This window comes from Ambystoma mexicanum, chromosome 6p (genome assembly GCF_040938575.1).
Source record: "Ambystoma mexicanum isolate Mex_15411 chromosome 6p, UKY_AmexF1_1, whole genome shotgun sequence".
Lineage (NCBI taxonomy): Eukaryota > Metazoa > Chordata > Amphibia > Caudata > Ambystomatidae > Ambystoma > Ambystoma mexicanum.
The window spans coordinates 1,203,102,052-1,203,116,248 of record NC_090935.1 but is presented as its reverse complement, the minus strand read 5'-3'; the positions used below and the strand labels follow the sequence as shown (position 1 = coordinate 1,203,116,248).

Genomic DNA, 14,197 nt, shown 5'->3' with positions numbered 1-14,197 from the left:
GCGCAGTTTTTAGACTGAAGATCTCCGTTTCACTGTAAATGAACACTGAAAAATGAAGGGGTGAAAAAATGCAGGGGTTGTTCGGATACAGGGTCAGAGGATGTTTTGTGCATCCTCTGTCTCCACTATTTTCAAATGCTATGGCATTTTGTCAATTGGTGGTCCTGTCAAAGTGGCACAAGTAATCAAGAGTTGGGAACACATGAGCACTGTGCAAAAAAAGCAGATCTAGGCACAAAACGATATAAACACAACATGATCAAATGATCTCTAAATACACATGCATGCACGTGACATCCTGTTTAATGACAAGCATCCAATTTTCTAGCGTCGGACATAAATTCTTCCAGACATTTGTCAGTTTACCAAGGAACGAAGCACTGCCATCACTACAGCTATGCACCTGTCATTCAGGAAACGTAACAACTGTGTTCTGAAAACAAAAGACACAGTCATCCGATCCCTAGCATACAACATAACCAAACATTGAACATGCAAGTGACAATGTTCAGACAATAACACACTACCTGTCAGTACCACTGAAACTTATGGATGGTCCCTCACATGTACAAATCATAATATGGCAGACCTGTAAAAATGACAACCATTGCTAAAGGAGTTTGTAAAAGGGAAAAAATAATGGTTAAGTGAGGGACATTTTAAGATGAAGACCATGCCACTTTCCATTACCTTGCTTTAAATTTATGTGTGGCACAGTGGTCTATGTTCAACGTCCTGGAAAAAATGTCTGAACAATACTACCAGTCATTATTTGTCTTTTATTTATCAAAAGAGGAGCCTATATAATATACATTAATTAAATTGGGAACCAAAGACAAAAGGTTATAAAAGGAAAATGAGCTCCAGTTTCTTAAGCTTACCTATTGACATCAACTCAATGAGAATATTCAGGATATTCAGTGTAGTCTGAAAGTCTTTTGTATTCTGCAAGAAAAGGGAATACCATTGTTCCATGTGTCCATAACATTAATTTTATGTCCTTTTCACAATGTGCATTTTTGTGTTAACATCAACCATCAACTTTCTTTGTTGAAATCACAAACAAGTATTGACAGAGCAACATTTACATTGGCATTGTGTAGGCTTTTGCCACTTACCAGATATTTCTATAATGTGCTCAGATATTCACATCATTGGCAAGTATTACAAAACTGGCATTGGACGAATAAACAATGCCTTTGCAGTGCAACATACCTTCCCAATTTATATCAGAAGGGTACATCCTGCTCTCCTGCCTCAGGGAGCCTGAACTCCACAGCAGTGTACGCCATGTATTTTAAATACAACAGTTTGCATGAAGATGGATATAAAGAAATGAAATGTGTTGAATGAACAAGTTACCTACCATTGGTAATGTTCTGTTGGGTGGATACATTATTTCCCCCACAGATTTGTATTTATTTATTTTTTTGAGCATTTGTAAGGTGCCTATGCATCAAACAAGTGTTTCCAGGTGCCACAAGACAAGGGGGGCTAAATGGGAGAAATAACAGTAACAGTCCTTATGACATTCAGATTATGCAAGTGCAGTAAAAGGTAGTGCAGGGAGAGGGGAAGAGGGAGAAGTGCGGGGGGAGTGGGCCACAGGGTTGGGCAAGTGATGAGGGAGGCCCAGGAGGGCAAGTGCTCAGGCAAGGGGAGTGTGCGAGGTCGGGGAGAGGGAGGGGAGATGGACCAAACTCAGTGGGCTAGTCGGGGAAGGATGTCCGAGTGCTGGTAAAGGGGAGACTGGTTAAAAGAGGGCTTGCCCCAGTAAGACTCATGAGCGATACAGGCCACCAGACATACAGGTGGAACTAGCATGAGAGGGGGAGGGGGAAGAAGAAGCAGGAGGAGAAAAGGAATGTCTTGAGAAGTTCCGGAATTTAAGGAGATCTGGGTCAAGAAGGAGAGGGGCAGGAAGGCCATTCCAGAGGGAGGCTCCTGCCGAGGAAAGAGATCTACCCCCCACTCTCTGCTTAGAGAAGCGCCCGACTTTCAGAGAGTTAGAGCCAGAAGACTGAAGAAATCGAGCAGTGAGGTATTTAGGGAGAGAGAGTTGGATCGAATGTGGTCCTAGGCCCCAGAAAGCCTTATGGATCATGCATAGGGTCTTGAATTTGATTGTTGCAGCCACCGGGAGCCAGTGGAGAGATTTTAGAGCTGGAGAGATGCGGTTCCTGGACTTGAGGCCAAGGATAAGTGTTGCCGTCCTATTCTGGATTAGTTGAAGAGGGGGGAGGGAGGAAAGCGGCAGATTAAGGAAGAGGCTATTGCAGTAGTCAAGCCTAGAGAGAACCAGAGCTCTGGAGACATTGAGTTTCTGGGGGAAGGTGAGGAAAGTGAGAATGCCTCTGACGAGGTGAAGCTGAAAGTGAGATTTCTTGACTAGGTCAGCAATGTGAGGTGAGAAGGAGAGAGGAGTCAAAGATGATACCCAGGTTTTTTGCCTCACAAGAGGGTGAGGGCCCAAGGAGGATGGAGCAGGAGAGATGCAGTAAATTGTTAAAGACTAGTTGTAGACTGGCCTAGAAACCTTCCAAAGCCATGAGGGGGTGCTGTGTGTCTCTGCCTCGACTCAGTCACAGTAACAGTGAACAGTAGCAAGCTTGCGCTGGAAATGATTACAGGGGCTCAAGGTTCAAGAACTTCCCCATGGAGTGGAAAGAAACCTCATCAACTTGGGCTACTGCTGACCCCTCAGAGAAAGTCAATGCCCAACTCAGTACACTCGGTACACACAGCCAAACCTTAATCGAGAAACAACTATGCACCATTGAAAGTTCGACTCAACAAATATAAACCCTCTGGACCTTGGTACTCATCAAATGCAAGCATGCCATACGCAGAAAAGAAATGTGCTGGAGAAATTCCCAACTAGAACTCATCACCCTGAGAGGCCACCAGTCAGCACTGCAGGACACTCGTCACCACAGCCAACGCAAACTACTACTCAACAACATTTATGGAAACATCCAACAAGAGCAGAGCAGTCAAACAAGTCATGAAGAACAGCATCAACACTCTGCCAGACCCTGCAATACCGCAACCACTGACAAATGCAACAACATCAACATCTTCAAAGACAAGACACGCCGGATAAGGCAACTGATGGCACACTAAAGACGTACCTCTCATACCAGTCGCAGTTTACCAAGAAGACCAAATTCGGGACAATTACTCTAGAAGACCCAACCAACACTCTTGCGGCCCTCATACTCATCACCTACAAAGATGACATTCTCCCCCCCTGCGTTCTAAAGGTCATCACAGGTGAAGCACTCACACCACTTCTCAGAATCGTGAAATGATCTCTCACAGAAGGTGCCTTCCCAGATGGCCGGAAAATGGGACATACCGCCATCTGCTGAAAAACCTCACTGAACCCAGATAACCTGGCCAACTATCTCCCCATCATGCAAAATCCCATCCTTGGCAAACCTTTCCTCAACAAATTCTGTCAGGCGTGGGCCTCTCTCTCCCATTGTGGGACTCTCGATGTAGCTGTGTTTTAGGACTGTAATGTATTATTCAACTGTTTCTCAAATCCAGCGAAGTGAGGTACTATACTCAATTGCTCGGTTGGGCGTGGGCATCTCCCCCATTATACAGGACTCTCAAGTCTAGCCGTTTTCGCACCAGGCAAGATTCCCGAAACCCAGGCATTCAGTCATATTGTGATTAGCTGCAAAGCATATAACCCACTAACCAAAATAGCTAAAAACGTTCTACATACTTATCTTGCTCAGACACTAACACAAACATCTCTCGCACCGCAAGCGCTTCACCACACTGCTACAACACATAAACCGCACCAACAGCACATGAGGACTGACATCGATCCGATACTCGCACCAAAAGCTCAGCACACGGTGTATACCGAGTTGAAGCTGCCAACAGAACAGCATTCCTCTCACTATCCTACACCCTCTTGACCCTACTAACCCATTCCACCTTCTCCTTTGCAGATCCGCCAGAGTGCCTGGGGATCAACTGTGTTGGTGACAGTGCATGGTACAAATATCTTTAACATTTAACATAATTATCACTCAGCACAACCTCTATCAGTCTACCAACCTGTTTACGACAACAATGTAGCACAGAGACCACCACCATCCAAATTGTCGACACACTACTCATCCTGGGCTCTACTCATCCTACATGACCTCTCTGCAGCCTAATAAACAGTTGACCATCAAGCCCTCCTCAACATCCTGTCCACAGTACAGGCGTAGTCAGTGGAACAGTACTGCAGCTCTTTTCCTCCTACCTCTCCAACAAAGGCCACCCCTTCAGTTGGGTGCTAATAGCTCTGAGCACCACCAGTAACCTGTAAAGTTCTACAAGGCTTCCTCCTTTCCCAGCACTGTCTGCTCTCCATTCAAGCATGCATGTCAATCACCTACCAGAAGCTCAACCCAATGAGATCGAATGCATTCTCCTAGGAAATTCAATGAAGCATGCCCATGTACACAACTGACTGACTGACAGTAATAGCTCACCGGGTTAACACCTCAACTCTAGCCGAGTGCAAGTATTATAACTTGAATTTTGACTGTGACCTCTTCTTATTCAAAACACACATCACCAAGAAGATCCAAGCAGTATATTACCAGCTTCAACTCATCCACAAAGTCAAGACTTAGATCCCTACCCCATGTTTCAGAACAGTTGTCCAAGTCCTGGTCATCTCCCACTTGGACGGTGGCAATGCCCTATGTGCACCAGTTCTAGATACAATCCTCTGCCCCTCTGAAAGCTGTCCAGCATGCAGCAGAACTCATCACAGGATTAAGGAAATTCAACCACATCACACCATCCTCAATGAGCTACACACGCTACCCCTTCAGGTACCCATCATGTTCAAGACAGCCTGCAGCACAAAACACCACTCTGCTTGGCAGAGAAAACCACCATCTCTGGAGGTCAGTGTACCACCAGCAGCCCAAACATTAACATGTTGGAAACAAAGAACTGCAAGAAGGAAAAAACAGGAACATGCCTTTTTATTTCTTTGCACCTTGCCTCTGGAAAAAGTTACCAGTGCGAATAGGACGGGCCCCTGTTCGTTCTAAACTTAAAAAGAACCTAAAGGGGCATAGCCAAGCAGGGGAGGCATCAAGTCACTCTGCCGGTGAGCACCGTACATGGAAGGGTGTTAATGGTTCTTTCTCCCCCTACCTGAGGCAATAATATGTGGAGGTGAGGGCTCGTGGGACCACCAGGCACTGATCCAGAGGGGTTTCTCCCTCCTAATCAATGGAATAAGCAGTGGGAAAGACCCAGCAGGTGAAAGGTCCAGTGGGTGGCGGAGGAGTGACATCCTCCATTGGGCGTCCGATAGCGATGCTGGACAAGAGGTCGATGCCCTTGCTGCACGGCTGAGGAGGTGGCGAGGGAGCCAAGCTAAGGAGGGCTGAACAAGGAGGCTTGTATTATCTTGATGCTGAGGGTGGCAAGGAACGTGGCGCCACTGACACCAGTTGCTGGGACCATCCGTGTGCTTGAGGTGAGTGGCAGGGTGGGCTGGAGTCACTGTGATCTGTGTTGCAGTGACATGGTAGGTGGGCCCCCAAAGCAGTGACAGATGCTACCTCCCCTCTCCCCGAATGGAACAAATGAAGCATGGCTCCCGCTGTAATGCTAGAAACAGGAAGTGCTTCCCTTGGTTCCCCAAGCCTCCAACCTATCCAATGGCACTGCCTGGAGGCCATAACCAGGCATAAAAGGGATGAAGGCTCCTCAATGCAGCGCTACAGGCCATCCAATTTCACTTAATTTCCATTGCAAGGTTGATACCAAGTTCATGCTAGATCTAGGCTTCTTGCATTGTCAAAACTGAACTTATAAGCTAACTTCTTGAAAGCCATGGTATCAACTAAATAAAAACAAAGCAAAACCTCAGACATAAAAGAATTACTGCTGTTCTCTGGATAGCCGCCCTCGAGGTGTGGAGGCCGCAAAGTGAGGGATGTCCAGCTCTGGGTCTGGTAGCAGTTCTCTTTGGTGTGCCGGCTGCCGGAGCTCGAAGTGAGGCTACGACAGAGGCGAGCAGAGGTGGAGCATGGGGATGGAGATGAGCAGCGTTGTGATCCCTGCCTGTCCAGGCCCTCAATGTTTGACGCCCATAGGTCTGAGTTTCGGGCATATGCCATCCCTGAGCAGCGTTCTGGGGATTCAATTGAGAATACTAGCAGCCCTGTCACCAGTTGCACACGGCAAAGCATTTTTAGATAAAAACACAGCTTCTGTACTGCAGCTTTCTTCCACTCAGGCACGCAAGTTGGTACAACCTCGGGATAGCCCCTCTGGAGTCACATGGGCGCCCATCCGCCAACTGTTTGACATGCAATATCAGGGGGACAAGCATAAAAAGGGACAATTTGCAAAACACAAGGGCCATCATGGAAACGAACAAGTTACTCCTTACCTGGTAAGGTTCTTTCGATGGGATGTTCCTCCGACGTATTCCTTATCTATGATATTTGTATCTCCAGCTTGCTGGCCTCGGAACATTTTTTTCCCCAGTAGAGGGCGCTGTGCGTCGACGTCCGTCGAGTAGGTGTTCCTCGATAGCCACCGTATCGACGCCGACGTCATCATGCTATAAATGGCCACGCGCATCGTCCGTTGCTCAGTTCCGTTTTGTAGAGTAAGGTAGTTATTGCATGAATGGTTACTACCCTTGAAGGAGCATAAGCTGCAACCACAAGGGAAATGTTACTGCGGGGATGGATGGGAGGGGCGATAAGGAATACATCGGAGGAACATCCCATCGAAAGAACGTTACCAGGTAAGGAGTTACTTGTTCTTCGAAGGGATTGTGTCCTCCGACGTATTCCTTATCTATGATAGACTCCCATAGCAGTGGTATGTGATTGGAGGCGGGAGTAAGAGATGCCATATTACTCTTTAAGAATGAACAGAGTGTAACACAGCTTTACCAAATCTAGTCTCTTGACTAGAGGAGGAATCCAGGCTATAAAATTTGGTAAAGGTATGTGCGGACGACCATGTGGCAGCTGCACATATGTCTGGAATTGGTACCCCTCTTTGAAGAGCTGAGGAGGCTGCGATACCCCTGGTCGAATGAGCCCTTAGATTTTGAGGGGGCTCTTTCCCTGCCAGTTTGTAGCATTCCAGAATGGCTAAAATAATCCATCTGGAGATGGGTCGTTTGGTTATTGGTAATCCCAACTTATGTCCTGCGTAACCTACAAAGAGTTGGTCTGCTTGTCTAATTTTAGCAAGTCTACTGATATAAAAACTCAAGGCTCGCTTAGGGTCCAGCCTGTGTAGTCTCTCTTCCTCTTTCCCCAGATGGGGAGGAGGATAGAATGAAGGTAAAGTAATCTTCTGAGTAATGTGAAATTCAGAAACTACCTTTGGGAGGAAGTTAGGCTTCACCTGTAGAACGACTTTGTCCATGTGAAAAATTGTATGAGGAGGTTTACAAGATAGGGCTTGTATCTCGCTAACCCTTCTAGCAGATGTTAATGCTACCAATAAAACAGTTTTGAGGGTGAGAAACTTCAATGAACAAGAGTGGAGTGGTTCAAATGGAGCACCCTTTAGGAAGTTTAAAACTAGATTTAAGTCCCATAAGGGAACTTGGAATGGTCTTGGAGGGTAAACATTAGTTAGACCTTTCAGGTATTGTATTACCAATGGAATTTTGAAATATGAAGGCTCCTCTGCAGTGCGCTTAAAGATCGATAGCGCTGCAAGATAGCCCTTAATAGTGCCAACTTGAAGGCCTGAATTTGCCAAATAAAGTAAGAAGGATAACACCGCAGGTGTACCACATGAAAAGGGTTCGATATTCTTTTCTCTGCACCAGCTGCAAAATTTATTCCAACGGCAGCGGTATAGAGTTTTAGTTGCTGGCCTTCTGGCCGAAAGCAACACCTCCATGACGTCATCTGGAAGGTCCAAATCCTTGTACCTCAACCTTTCAGATACCAAGCGTGAAGGTTGAGGGTCTTTATGGCTGGATGGAGAACTTTACCTCCCTTCTGCGAGAGAAGATCCTCTCTGTACGGTAGACGAATTGGAGGGTGGATGGACATGTACAGAAGGTCCGGGTACCACGTTCTCCTGGCCCAATCCAGGGCAATTAGGATCATGGTCTTCCGAAACCTTCTCAACCTCCTGATCATTTGAGGAATGACCGGGACCGGAGGAAACGCATACAGAAGTGGGAACTCCCAGTCCACTTCGAACGCGTCTCTTAGAGCTCCTCTCGGGGGAAATTCCCTTGAGCAAAATCTGTCGCACTTCCTGTTGATACTGGTGGCGAACAGATCCACTTGAGGGGTTCCCCAAAGGGCAAAGATCTCTTGAAGGACTTCCTGAGCTATCTCCCACTCGTGGGAGGCTGTGTTCTGCCTGCTCAGAGCGTCCGCTGTCAAGTTCTCCTCTCCGGCTAGGTGAATTGCCGATAGAGAGATTCCTTCCTGAATTGCCCAAAACCAGAGCTGCATCGCCTCTCTGCACAGTGGCAGTGACCCTACGCCTCCTCTTTTGTTGAGGTAGTGCATGGCCACTGTATTGTCCGTCATTATCAGGACGTTTCTCCCCTGTACAGACGGCAGAAAAGCCTTCAGTGCCAGTCTGATAGCTCTCAGCTCCAACAGGTTGATGTGTAGTCTGGACTCCGATGGAGACCAACGACCGCTGATGGTCAAGTCGTTGGCATGGGCTCCCCACCCCGTGAGTGAGGCGTCTGTGACTATTGTTATCTCCGGCCATGGTTGCCAAAACAGTTCTCCTTTCAAGATGTTCTCTGGATAGGCCCACCATTGAATGTCATGGGCTACCTTGTCCGGAATCCGGAGGAGGTCTGTCATCCTCCATGAGAATTGTGACCACTGAGTACTCAGTGCTCACTGAAGGGATCTCATTCTCAGGCGAGCCTCTGGCACAAGGGATATGCAGGATGCCATGAGGCCTAGCAACCTCAAAAAGTCGTAGGCTGGGAGACGTTGGGCATTTTGAAACCTGGTGACCATCTGCAGAATATCTTGAGCCCTCACCTCTGGTGGCGAGGCTTTTCCCAGGGACGTGTCCAAGACTGCTCCAATGAACTGGAGTCTCTGTGATGGTATCATCTGTGACTTCTTTAAATTTAGGGAGAAGCCCAGCTTGTGAAGGAAGTGGCAGACATAATCTAGTTGGATCCGAGCTTGTTCCGAAGAAACTGCTCTGATCAACCAGTCGTCCAGGTAGGGGTAGACGTGAATCCCTTCCGTCCTTAGACTTGCAGCCACAACCGACATTAGCTTGGTGAAGACCCACGGGGCGGAGGTCATCCCAAATGGCAGAACTCGAAATTGATAATGAGAGTTGCCAATTGCGAACCTCAGGTACTTCCTGTGCTTGGGATGGATTGGCACATGGAAATAAGCATCCTGAAGGTCCAGAGATACCAACCAGTCCTGAAGCTGGAGGGCCTGAAGGATCTGAGTGAGAGTTACCATCTTGAACTTGTCCTTCCTGAGGAACTTGTTCAATTCTCGTAAGTCCAGGATGGGTCTCAGTCCTCCGTCTTTCTTTGGTATGAGAAAGTAGGGGGGAGCACCAGCCCTTGTTCCTGTCCGTTACAGGTACCGGTTCTATGGCACCTTTCTCTAGCAGGGCTACAATTTCCTGCAAGAGGAGCGGATCCGGCACTTTCAGAGAGCTGTTCCCCGGTGGATGGCTCTGAGGGATGCGTAGAAAAGGCAGGCAGTAACCTTGGGCAACTGTCTCCAATGCCCAAGCATCTGACGTAATAGCCTGCCATTCCGTCAGATGGTGAGTTAACCTGCCCCCTACAGGTGTCTTGTGATGGGAGACCTCAGAATGGTTTGGGAGCGGCTGATGCAGTTGCCGAAGGTAAAGCGGCTCCTGCTGATGCGGCTTTCTTTCCTCTACCCCGTCCACCACGGGTACATTTTCCTTGGCCTCTTTGAGCCGGCCGTCCTCTGCCTCTTCCATATGAGGAATAATAGCGAAAGGACCTTCCTCTCCAAGAGGATCCTGAGGGACGAAAATTGGTTTGGCGGATTGCAGCTCCTAGTGACTTAGCTGCTGCTTTAGATGTTTGCAGTTTTTCCAAACTGTCATCCGCCTTTTTACCAAACAGGGAAGAGCCGTCAAAGGGCATATTTAAAAGTCTGGCCTGTACGTCAGAAGCAAAGCTGGACTTTCTCAACCACGCATGCCTGCGGATTGTGGTACTTGCTGCCATGGCCCTGCTGATACTGTCAGCAGAATCAATGCCAGTTTGAAGGGACTCACACATTGCATCTTTACCATCTCTGATGATATTTAAAAATGCGTCCCTTTCTTCTCCTTCCTGGAGGCAGTCAGCCGCTGATGAAGCACACTCCCAAAGAGTGTGGCTGAACCTAGCGAGCGTACAAGTCACATTAATAGATTTTAAAGCCATGCTACAGGCCGAGAAGACTTTCTTAGCCATGGCATCATATTTTTTATCATCCCTATCCTGTGGAGCAGTGGGGTATGCAGATGTACTGCCTGATGAAGTTGCAGCCTGGACCACCAGACTCTCTGGAGTAGGATGTGTGGATAGGTATTCAGGGTCAGAAGCAGATACCCTATATTTCGCTGACAACTTCTTGTTAACCGCAGGGATAACTTCAGGAGTTTCCCAGTTAGTTAAAATCTTTCTCTGTAAGGCAGAGTGAAATGGAACCACAGGATCCTCCTGTGGACCTTTATCCAAAATGTCAGTGAGGTCATCCTGCTGAAAAACAGGTGAAGGTGCAGACCAACCCATGAATTCTATGATTCTTGACATTAGGGTTCTATAAGGGGTTTCAGCAAGTTCCCCTGTGTCTAATTTGACAAATTCCACTTCAGGGGGAAGTGTCTAAACCACTTGCTTCCTTTAATACATCCTGAAGGTCTTTCAACCTTCTTTCCTCAGGGTCAAAAGTCTCTGGTTCAGGTGATGTGGTCCTCTGCAGGCCAAAAGGCCTTTCTTGATCTGAGTCTTCCCTTTCCTCATAAATTGAGGTTAAAGGGGGGTGTTATGAGTGAAAAGCGACAAAACTCATTTCTAAAGCAGAAGGAGCCATCACTGGCCTTGAAAAGGTCGATGTCGACACCGATGTAAAAATCCTCGAAGGCGCTGTCAAAGGCGTCGAGAAAACTGGAAGAGTCCCCGAAGAACTCGAAAGGATTGGAACCCTGCTCGAGGATGTCGACGACGCTCTCGGCGTTGTGTCGGAGGCTCTTAGCCTAACCGTTGGCTGTGGAGTAGCCGTGGTTTTTTCTTTTATCAGCATCGGCGGATGCGTCAAAGAACCCTTCGATGATGGAGCCGATCTATGCTTCGAAGGGGCTTTCGACGATGGCGTCGAAGATGCTTTACTTCCCGATGGCTCATGGCGCTTTCGGGTTGACTCTTTCGCCGGGTGCTTCGACTCACGGCGTTTAGATTTTTTGGGCTTTTCACCCGGGGTATCACCCTCAGCTGACTTCAAGGGGGTCGAGGCCACTTTCTCGAAGACGCTTAGCATCTTTTTTCTGAATTCCTCCCACTCAGCCTGAGAGCTGTGTTTTGTGGGGCAATGTACTCTTTCAGGGGAACTAGAAGACGACGACGAAGGAGATCTTCTATATCTCTTTTTCGAGTGTCTAGACCTCGACGAGTGGTGGGAGCCACTTCGAGACCTAGACCGAGAATGCTTTCGGCGGTGAGGAGACGAATGTCTCGACTCTACCGCAGAAACTTTCGAGGAAGTTAAAACTGACTTACCTCTCTCGAGCTTCCCCTTACGCTCCTTCAAGGCTTTCGCCGTCATGGATAGGCATTCCTCACGCTTCGAACACTGGTGTTCGATTCCCAGACACCACAAACAGATCCTGTGAGGATCCGTCAACGACATTTTCTTCCCACAGTCTCAGCATTTTTTGAAACCGGACCGAGGAGTCGTCGGGTCGGAGGAGGAAGCCATCGAGTACATGTCGGTTTTCTCGAGGAAATATGAATATATTTCGATTGACGAACTGAGCAACGGTATTCCGAGGCACACGAAGTGCGGAAAAACGGAACTGAGCAACGGACGCTGCGCGTGGCCATTTATAGGCATGATGACGTCGGCGTCGATACGGTGGCTGTCGAGGAACACCTACTCGACGGACGTCGACGCACAGTGCCCTCTACTGGGAAAAAATGTTTTCCGAGGCCAGCAAGCTGGAGATACAAATATAGATGAGGAATACGTCAGAGGACACAATCCCTTCGAAGTAGTGGTTCACTCCGTAGGTGGATCGTTCCATTGCCGACTCTTGGTAGAAGGAGGTGAAGGGTGGGCCCAGCCCCCATGAGATCTGTCAGCTAGCCTTGTGGGCTCTGTTGGCTGGGCCTATCAATCTTCAGTGGTGCTCTCCTAAAAGAGAAGGGAAGGACCTGTGGGCCAGGGGTTGGCTGTGATATTTTCAATGTTGTTGCTCTGCACATAGTTTGACTGCTATTCCAACAGAGGGGCTAGTTGCGAGATGGGGCTCCCCTCTCCACTCTTGGTATACTGAACAAAGCCTTGTTTGATAGAATACCCCCCACCCCTGTTGACACGGTTCGCAAACTGGTTTGGTTCATTGGTGTCAGAGGCTTGGCGGCCCTCCTACCCCCGATGGACTTGAGACCCTCCTGGCAGCAATTCCAATATTCAAGCCCTCCCCCCCACCCACTACTGCCCTCCTCTGGACCATAGCGGAGGATACTGGTGACCAGGCATCTACGAAGAAGGATATTGCCTCTCTACTGGAATTAATTAGGGGCATGAGAGCGGGCACAGGTGGCAGGTTGGACTAGCTTAACTAGAGGGTCGACAAGATGGAGAGAATTCAAGAGGTGGACAACAATCAGTCCTCTCTGGATGCTTTGGAAACCCAGATAGATATGCGAGTATCGGAGTTGTAAAGGAGAGAAACCAAAATGACTTTAAAGATGGACGATTTGAACATAGGGAAAGAGGAATAATCTGCATTTTTTTTTACTCCTGGAGAAGGATGGCGAAACAGAGGGACATAAAATGAGCTATCCATGACATCGCTAAACTCTTGTTTGGTGATAACTCTATTGATGAGCTGAGAATTGACAAGGCCCACAAAGCTGGAGGAACGACGAGGGGTCAGAGATCAGTAATGGCTAGCTTCCACCATTATCCGGAGAAGATGAATATCCTGGAGAAAGCTCGACAGGTGGGCTCGATACAGCAGGGATCTGCCAAGATCACTATCTTCCAGGACCTGTCTTCCATTACTCTTGCGAGGCGCAGCATGTGTGGACCAAATGCCAATAAGGCATTTACAAAATGACTTAATGAAAAGGGCATCCCCTACAGGTGGGGATTTCCCTTCTCCATCTCTTTCGAGAACGAACAAAGGCTATAAGTACCATCTGGTTACTGAGGATGATATAACACAGTCACTGATGAATTGGTGGGAACGCCAGAGAAGCCGGCGCAGGAGAAAGACGACTGAGTCAGGGTGGAGTCGTGGCACACCAAACAGTCCAATAAGCGCTGCGTGCCAGGTTTGCAGAATTTCAGGAAGTTAAATACTCGGCCTAGAGCCCCCCCCCCCCGAAGGATGTTGCTAATCAGCTTCAATAAGACGTGTAAGGTTCTATACTGGTTCTTGAGGCCGACCTTTCAGTTGGGAGGCAATTTATTAGGAATATTGTTGGATAGGGGGTCCAGAATGGCACAGGGATACCGGGCACGCCATCCTGGTGCCTCAAGAAGGGCTTTTAAGGTACTTAGCCTCTGTGGTTTAAAGGGGGTGGCAATAGCTGAGTGGAATGTGTTTGTGTAATTTGATCCGGAGGCCAGGAACTCGGACCTATACCCCATCAGGACCAAATCGACTTCTTCCATGAGGGAATGACGGGGTGTCAGAGGCGGTGCAGTGGGAGGGAGTGGTTGGTGTGGTCTGTGGGGGGTGTGTGTTAGAGGAGAGAGGCACAAAGAGGGTGGGAGGTCGGATATGGAATGTTATATGTTTATGGGGGGGCAGAGAGCTTTTGGAGGGGAAGGTGTTGGGCGAGGGAGTGGTTGTTGGGGGGTGTGATTGGGGTTCTGCAAGGGGCTTTAGGGGCGCTCTGAAGCGGTTGTGTGGTGTAGTGTTTGCCCGAGGGTTGGAGGGTCTGCTGGTGGTCCAGTCTTGGGTCACACTGGATGTC

The 14,197-nt window shown here is 48.2% G+C and overlaps 1 protein-coding gene across 4 annotated transcripts in view; it reads right to left on the bottom strand.

Annotated features, from left to right (window-relative positions):
- AGTPBP1 (ATP/GTP binding carboxypeptidase 1) overlaps positions 1-14,197 on the bottom strand; it is a 2,604,148-nt gene that overhangs the window by 2,004,168 nt on the left and 585,783 nt on the right. For all 4 annotated transcript variants that reach the window (XM_069625853.1, XM_069625856.1, XM_069625854.1 and 1 more), the window contains one exon: positions 882-945. In XM_069625853.1, coding sequence (XP_069481954.1) covers positions 882-945 — 64 coding nt within the window. The remainder of the gene's footprint in view (positions 1-881; positions 946-14,197) is intronic.